We start from the raw sequence: 8,695 nt of genomic DNA, 5'->3' as shown, positions 1-8,695 counted from the left end.
TAGAATGTTTCGTTGTTTCTTTAAAAACATAAATTTGTAAATTGTCAATTTATCTGGCTCCAGGGGTAAATTCAGAAGCAGAAGAGAGACTAAAGTCAACCGAACCTCTCGAATACATCTCTTCACTACCTTGTCTCCTTGCATTTTCCAATGCCACACACTCATTTAACTCCATCACAACGTGCGCCATTGTTGGTCTTCTGTTCGAAGACGGGTTCACACAACCCAGAGCAAGCTCTACGATCTTCCACGCACCGTTTGTGTCATAATCCCCCATCAGTTTAGGGTCAACAATACTCCTTATGTCTCCTTTGGTGAGCATGAACCCAACCCACTCATTAATGTGAGGTCTCTCTCGGGTTTTATCTATCACAGGCTGGTTTGTGACTATCTCTAATAGCACCACCCCGAAGCTGTACACATCACTCTTCTCGCTTAGCCAGTTTGTTCTGTAGTACCTGAGAGAGTATAGAAACGATTAGATTACTCATCTGAGAAACACAAAAAATATAAGTAATGATAGCTTGTTGAGTTACTCACTCAGGGTCCAAGTAACCAGGTGTGCCTGCAACCACTGTAGAGACATGACATTCACCATCAATAGGGAAAGATCTCGAGAGTCCAAAGTCTGCTAGTTTCGCTCCATACCGCTCATCCAATAAGATGTTGGTAGTTTTCACATCTCTATGGACCATTGGAGGCCTACATCCATTGTGCAGATACTCGAGTCCTGTTACAAATGGTTATTGTTACTGTCAGTCTTTGCTTCCAGACATCATAATCAGAACATCCATAAACAACATTTTATTGTAATGAATAGGTCAAATATCGCGCACCTTGTGCTGCCTCTACGGCTAATTGCATTCTGTTTTCCCAGGTTAGGACATTGCGTCCATGTATTCCTGTACCGAGTTTTGAATGTTTTAAAGTGTGGAAGGAGATGTTTCCAACTAAAGTAGAGTCTCTTAGTTGTGTTTACCGGACATATTCTCCCTCAGGTCTCCATTAGCCATGTATTCATAGATCAAAGCCAAGTAATCTCCATCATCACAGTACCCAACAAGTCCCACCAAATGTCTATGGTGAACTCTTAAAAGAAGTTCCACCTTATTAAGATAACAAAAATTACATATCCGATTGACAAAACACAAAGAATTCACAGATCAATGTCTTGCTAAAGTACCTCTGCTTTGAACTCTTTATAACCTTGAGCTGACGAATGAGAGAGCATTTTCACAGCTACTTGAGCATCATCCAAGTTTCCATGATATACTGTTCCAAAGCCTCCTTTGCCAAGCACCCTCTCAAAGTTGTTAGTCATCTTCAGTACCTCGGGGTAGGTGATCCTGCGGTCTTTTGTTATGATTGATGGATTGGATGGTTTTGGCTCACTTTCATCTAAACCTGTAGTGACTGATGGGGGTACTGGATCTGCAAAAGTACACAATAATATGTTATCATGTTTCATTAATCTCTAGAACTCGGTCTGGTAATTCAAACATACCCGCATTTCTTCTCGGTTTTTTCTTTCTAATGATGTAAAAGATGGCCAAGATAACTACCAGAGCAATCACGCCAGCCAATGACGCTGCAATAGCAATCACTGGAACCTTCTTACTCTTGCTTTTGACAGTCGGGTTCAGAGCATCACCCAGACTGAAATCATTAATAGAAGTTTAGTGTGGTACTACCTGAAAGCATTATTTCATGCAAACTACAAAAACATTTCCAATGGTTCTTATGTCAATGTATATAACCTTCAAAACTTTTGGGGCCAACACCAATGTTTCATTGGACTATTTCTAGATCCGGGCATGAGTAGTAGACATTGTTTTGAGATGGAATCAAGTGAAGTATGAACATCTTACATTAGTGTTAAAAAATTGCTCTTTAACCTTTGCTGAAGAGAGTCTGGAATTGTTCTATTGAGATTTGGATTTCCACTTAAGTTTCTGCAAATAAAAAAGCTCACTCTTGCAGAACAGAACAAGAAAGAAGGAGCTGAGAGAGAGGGGCCTTGAAAAAAAAAAAAACTCACATGAGTTTCAACAACTTCATATCAGCAAAAGAGGCTGGAATCTCTCCTGACAAATCATTCTTTGATAAATCTCTGTCCATTAAATAGAGAAAGAAACAGTTTGTTAATTGAGTAAGATATTTAAGTTTATTGGTGTGGCAGTTCAGGTACTTACAACTCTATCAACTGTGTTAGCTTGAATATTTCAGTTGTTATGGTACCGGTCAAATTGTTTTCTGCCAAGTTCCTAATGTTTTCAAACAACATATTCTCCAAAATGGTTAGAACTTGTAAAAACACCGAAACTAAAGAGGGTTATTGATATGAACAAGAAACAAAGCATACAAGGATATGATCCGCGGTGGCTCAGAGTCTGGATAACTACAGTTTAAACCTTCCCACCGGTAAATCTGAGGAGCACATGGATCTCCTTGCCAGCTAGCCTTTTGGCTCAACTCATATGTTGTTTTGATGTTTACCATAGCAGAAACTGATCAATCATTACAATTAAAATCTCAGAAACTAGAAAAATTTCAAAAACATACTTAAATTACCTTCATCTTGGTCTGTCTCGAGTTGTAAAAGGTCCAAGACTTTATAGACCTCAAAGGAATTGATAAGAGGAGGAAGAGTTGAATTCCCAGTCATTACAAAAGAGAAATTGAAGTTCCCATCTGGAGAACTCACAGCTCTTGGATTGTATATAGTTATTATTTTGAGTTTTCGAGGCCGAAAATAAGAGTACCAATTTTGGCCACCATTGTAAGTAATGTTGAATTCTCTGATCTCATCATCCTCAAGATCCTGGATTTCAGCAAAATGCATGTATATATATGACTGTGCATTGATCTCGTCGAGACTCCAATCTAAGGTCAGAGGTTGACTAGTATTAGCAGGTATAGCAGCAGTCTTCGCCACAGTTTGTGGCACATCATAGGAGTTGCTTGTGTTGACCAAAAGGTTCGTACTTATCGAAACGATTTGGTTATCTAAGTGTGGAATCCAGGTTCGGTCATGGAAGTCCTCATTATACCTTTAAAATAGAAAGCGAAAGGCTCTTTTCTTTATTAACTCCACAGAAAAGAACAGAACAACAAAATACAAAACTCTGGCTCATTGTTTACCTAACGAACGGTGGAGTAGCTGTGAAGTAAACTCTTGAGACAGCAATCAATGATCCACTTTGCGTGACGTAAGAGTTATTGTTCAACGGACGAAGTTCTAAGGAGGAGATAAACGGTATTGTTTTTCCTGTCTTAACAAGACAAACTTGTAAATGGTCTTGAGGTAAGACATGGATCATCTCGTAGATCGAACCATTTCCTACTCCTTCCAATTTTACGGAAGTCCATTTGTTAGGACCAATGTGAAGATCAAACTTGGGGATCTTATTCTGACCGTCATAATTCCCATACACAAAGGATCCCCTGATCAAATATTTGCTATTTGCTTTTAGGTTGAAGTTGTAACAGTTCCTGTCACCCTCGGGGAAGCTTCTTAAGGTCCAACCCTGTTGCTGTAACAGCGCTTTGTATTCATTACTGATCCTCCCAACGGATCCACTATCGATGTAATCTGCATCTGATTTGTATATTATATTCGTTGTCTTCTCTGTATAAGTTGTGTTCTTAGGGACCAACCCACAAGACAAACTGATGAATCCTGCTCATGATCAACACCACAAACATATATATTGTTATAAAAAAAACAAATTTTAAAAGGGTTCCTTAATTGCAGAGCATTTACAGCACATAAAAAGAAACTTTCATAATGCGAAACTGAAGAATAAGAAAAAAGACAGTAAGAACCTGATTGATCTTGAGCTTGAACTGATTCAAAGATGCCATAAGCTGTGATCATGAGAAGCAAAACCACATGAATAAACTTCATTTTGTTTTGGTGACCGGTTTGTGCTCTGATTCATAGGATGCTATGATTCATTGTTCTTGATTGGCAAATATTGAGATAACATTATATTGGTCCATTCCTTTGGCTCTCATGGGTGGTTAGCTCTGTACTAAGTCTTCAACGTTAGATTATTCAGTTGATTATTACAGTACCATTGACGTGCCCACAACATTGTCTATGGTTGCAGGCATTGGAGGGCGTTCAAATCATATAGTATTGTTGTAGACATTTTAAAAAATGTAGTAAAACAAATTATTTATAAGAAAGAACACTTGTAAACCAAACAAAAATAAATAAATGGAGAATGAGTGCTTGCAAAATGAGAGGAACCCATTATAATTATAATACTATTTTCTTTTCTCAAGAAAAAGTCCTAACTTTACATAGAAGAAAAATAAATCTCAATTTGCTTAACTTTGTCAGTGTCTTTCAAAATGAATCAGTCAATTTTGGTAACTTTGATTTGTGATCTCATCGATATTATATACATTGCTTGCTATAACAAAGCATTGACATATATTTGTTGGGGCAACTGTGTATTGATAAAACATTTCCGAATCATCATCATCTCTCAATTTCAACACTTGACCAAAGGCAGAACGTTTGTTTTTTCCATTGGTCCTAGGAAAACATTTTGTCTGAGCACCGAAACTTTTGCTTCATAAGTATCAATAGAACGGAGTAAAAATGTGATATAAGCCTCCTTTTTATTAGAGACAGAGTTAGTTGGAAATGATTTTTATTATTAAAGATCTTTTCTAACTAGCCATGCGGAAGACTTTGTCTCTAATATGGACTAGGTTTATGTGAGCAAGAAAGCATTGAAGTTAGTAATGAGTCTACTGTAAAGGTCAAGTGTGATTGATTGTAAGCAAGCATGCAAGAATGAATGAAAAAGTTGTTTGTAAAATAAAGTCTTTCACAACAGAGCAGAGAAAAAAACAGAGAAAAACATAGTTAGAGATTATGAAAGACGAGAGATACAAACCTGAGAAAGAATCTCAACATGGTATTAGAGCCTACGTGATCTGTGGAGCCTGTTCAATAAAAATAACAAGAAGAACATAAGAGACGAGACAAGAAAGAAACTGAAGTCAAAAGAAAGGAATGGCGATTAACCTGCAATCATCTCAACTGGTGGCTGTGTTCGATGGTCAGAACTACAAGTTATGGGTAGCGCAAGGATGCGCACAACTCTAATGAACAGAGAACTATGGGAGGTTGTTAAGATGGAGTTCCATGTAAGGAAATGACTGAATTGATTCTATTAAGAGAGGTTTGTACACAATATATACACGAATACAAGTAGGGCTTTAGCCTCAAGATATTTACAGAATCATCTTTCCATATATACTCTACAGCCCCCGCAAGATGGAGGTAGATGTGTAACTCCAATCTTGATGTTCAGTTCTTGAAAACGAGCTCGTGGCAGCGGTTTTATCAATGCGTCAGCCGGCTGATCCTTGGTCGATACATGTGAAACACGAAGAGCACCAGACTGGAAATTGTTGCAGATGGAGTGATAGTCGAGCGCAACATGTTTCATGCGAGAATGAAAAACCGGGTTTGCGCATAAGTAGGTGGCACCAACATTATCACAATAGATCACCGGGGTAGATGGGATGTGTATGCCAAGCTCAGTGAGAGAAGAACATACCCATCAAAGTTCCAAAGCAGTGTTGTCCACAGCTCTATACTCTGCTTCCGTCGAAGAGCGAGCCACTCATGTTTGCTTCTTTGCAGACCACAATATCGGAGTGGAGCCAATATAGATAATGTTGCCGTTGGTGGAGGAGACATAGTCGTCGGGGTCGCCAGCCCAATCAGCATTAGATAAGGCATGAAGGGAGAGAGAAGAGTCTCTGCGTAGCATGATGCCGTGAGATTGTGTTCCTGCCAAGTATCAGAGCAAACCTGTAGCTGCTTTCCAATGCTCAACGATAGGCTGATGCATAAACTGTGAGAGCTTACTGACCGCATAAGATATGTCTGGTTGAGTAAATGCCAAGTATTGAAGAGACCCAACAACCATTATGTACTCTGTTGGACTTAAAAGCAATGTGCCAAACCGCAAGGTGAGCTTCGGATGAGACGCCATAGGTGTGGAGACTGGATTTGCATTTAGCATGTTGGTTTTGGTGAGAAGGTCTCTGATATACTTTCTCTGCATAAGATGAAGTCCATCGCACTTCTTGCTGCCTCAATGCCAAGAAAGTAAGAGATATTACCAAGGTCTTTTAGCGAGAACCTTGTAGCGAGACCCTTAATGATCTGATCGATAACAAACTTGTACTCCTCAGGTAAATCGTCAATCACATACTCGATTTAATTTTCATGGTCAAGTGGTTTCACAAGCAGTGCTATCTGATCGAATCAAGTTGTGAGACCAAGAAGGTACTCATCATTTGACTTAGTATCCTTCAGTTGTTTCTTTAACTGCTTGAAGTGAGCCCAGCTTGGCTTCGCATACGTGCTGGAGAAGGTATTCCAGATCTCAGCCGCGGTTGTTGCAGTCGAGGAATGGTTGCAGCGAGATGGAGATAGCACCAAGGATTGCGGAGTAGATAAGTCGATCTTGACGTTTTCACAAATTGTAAGCTGGATTGGTGGTGATGACTCCATCAGTAGTGATCGTTGGTGAAGGAACAACAACAGATCCATCAGGGTATCCGTCTAGATCATAGCCATCAAAGAGAGCATGAACCTGAAGGCTCCACATAACAAAGTTTGCGGAACTCAGCTTCGTCACGTTTGTCATATTGACATTGAGCAAGGTGTGGTTTTCTGAGACATTGATGGTCTTACTGTTACATGCGGGGGAGGCGGCCATTGAAACAGACTAAGAAGAAGAGAATGGCGACCGTAAAAAAAAATTCTCTAGGTATCGAGGGCTCTAATACCATGTAAGGAAATGACTGAATTGATTCTTTTAGAAGAGGTTTGTACACAATATATACACAAATACAAGTAGGGCTTTAGCCTCAAGATATTTACAGAATCATATTTCCATATATATTCCCCCCCCCAACAAAGACCGCAATATCTGAAACTGATTATGCAAAGGAGTTTGCAAGAAAATGAAGGGCAGAGTTCCTTTACAATTAACAATTGAAGCTAAAATTGATTATTATTCTTTTACTGTTCGAACTATTTATTTGTCTTATAGAATAAAAATTTGGATATTCATAGACGAAGGATAAAAAACTTTATTTGTCTTTACATTTTATTCAACAATAAAAAAACAAAAATTATGTAGTAGAACACTATAAAGTAATAAAAATAAAAATTGCAGTCTTTTTTTTTATGTTTAAGAAAAAAATAAGCAATTCTATAAGGTTGAATAAACATTTCCATTAAAACTCTTTTTATATAATTGCTATGTTTAGTGTGTGACTCGTTGGGTTGGGATTAAGTTATGATGAAAAAAAAACTTACCTATAAGAGCAACTAATAACTATAGCAATAATAAATAACCTAAGCAACTCATTGTTTCACACTATCTGGATCCAAAAAATTAGTCAAGATATGATAGGCTGATCATATCATTGTAGCATATGACTTAAAAAAAGAATAACATCAAGTTATTATGTATGTTACATCTGATCTTGGGTTTATGCCCATGAGTCCGTATAGTCTAAGGTTTTAGATATTGGATGCTACTATATCAATATTATTAAAAGTGAAGTAACTTTTGGAATTGTTTGGAAACATGAATAAAAGTATAAATGAGATATCAGTATAAAAAAAAGTATAATGTCCTTTTAGTAATTTCATTAATATAATTACATTAATTATTTTTTCATATTTCACTCAGTTTAACAATTTCATTAATTATATTACCTTAACAATACATTACATCATTAATTATATTACCATAATAATAATAGTGTACATTTTTATTTATTAGTTTTAAACATTAACTTTGTGTCAATTATAAAATCAAAAACATAAAATAATTGGGTTTTGCATATATATGGCTAAACGTTGGGTTTAGTTTGTTTTACTAAAACTTTTTTTCCAGTTTCAATCGGTGGAAAATTACGTAGCCAAAATCATAATTAGAAGACATGTTTATGTGAATAAAATAATAACTTAAATCAAAATAATAAAAAAAATTATTACATTGTAACTTAATTTTTCACTCTATATAATTATTTTACTAAATAAAAAACTCTTTTTATTTCACTTAATTAAACCAAACACATAGAATGAGTCCTTTTTATTAGTTTATAAAATCAGGTTATGCATGAACATTGGGTATCTATTTAGGTACGGGTTGTTCCCTTTGGGTATCGTTTTTTTTTTTAATTAGGCTCCGCTTGAATATTATAAATTTTTGTGTGGGTTTTGAGTTGAGTCTTTCTGTATCTGGATGCACTACAAGAAAACAGCGGCATACAGAGGGAAAAAATCGTCGGTATGTCGTCGGAATAAGGCTATTCCGGCACATACCGACGAAAAAAGTCTTCGGAAATAACTCCTCGGAAATTCATTTTTCCTCGGAAATCCCTCGGAAATTTCCGACGGAATTCCGAGGAACTAAATTTCCGAGGAAACTCCGAGGACCACTAGATCGTCGGAAAGTTCCTCGGAATATACCGAGGGAGGACTTCCTCGGTATATTCCGAGGAAATTTCCGATGGTCCAATCCTCAGAAGTTCCGACGAAATCTTCCTCGGAATTTGCATCGGGAATTTCCGAGGAACGTGGCCCTCGGAAATTTCCGAGGAACGTAGTCCCTCGGAAAATTCCGAGGAACATTCCCTCGGA

The 8,695-nt window shown here is 37.4% G+C and overlaps 1 protein-coding gene across 1 annotated transcript; it reads right to left on the bottom strand.

Moving 5' to 3' along the window:
• Positions 1-4,106, bottom strand: LOC106298680 (probable LRR receptor-like serine/threonine-protein kinase At1g51880). The gene is made up of 13 exons (XM_013734820.1): positions 3,826-4,106; positions 3,142-3,679; positions 2,572-3,050; positions 2,363-2,507; positions 2,193-2,264; positions 2,039-2,110; positions 1,869-1,952; positions 1,505-1,656; positions 1,184-1,431; positions 980-1,106; positions 837-902; positions 541-730; positions 1-458 (listed from the first exon to the last, which is right to left on the bottom strand). The coding sequence occupies exons 1-13, from the start codon at positions 3,905-3,907 to the stop codon at positions 50-52; spliced, it is 2,664 nt and encodes an 887-aa protein (XP_013590274.1). The 5' UTR covers positions 3,908-4,106; the 3' UTR covers positions 1-49.
• Between the last annotated feature and the right edge of the window lie 4,589 nt (positions 4,107-8,695).

Source organism: Brassica oleracea, chromosome C6 (assembly GCF_000695525.1).
Source record: "Brassica oleracea var. oleracea cultivar TO1000 chromosome C6, BOL, whole genome shotgun sequence".
Classification (NCBI taxonomy): domain Eukaryota; kingdom Viridiplantae; phylum Streptophyta; class Magnoliopsida; order Brassicales; family Brassicaceae; genus Brassica; species Brassica oleracea.
This window is presented reverse-complemented; position numbering and strand designations above follow the sequence as displayed.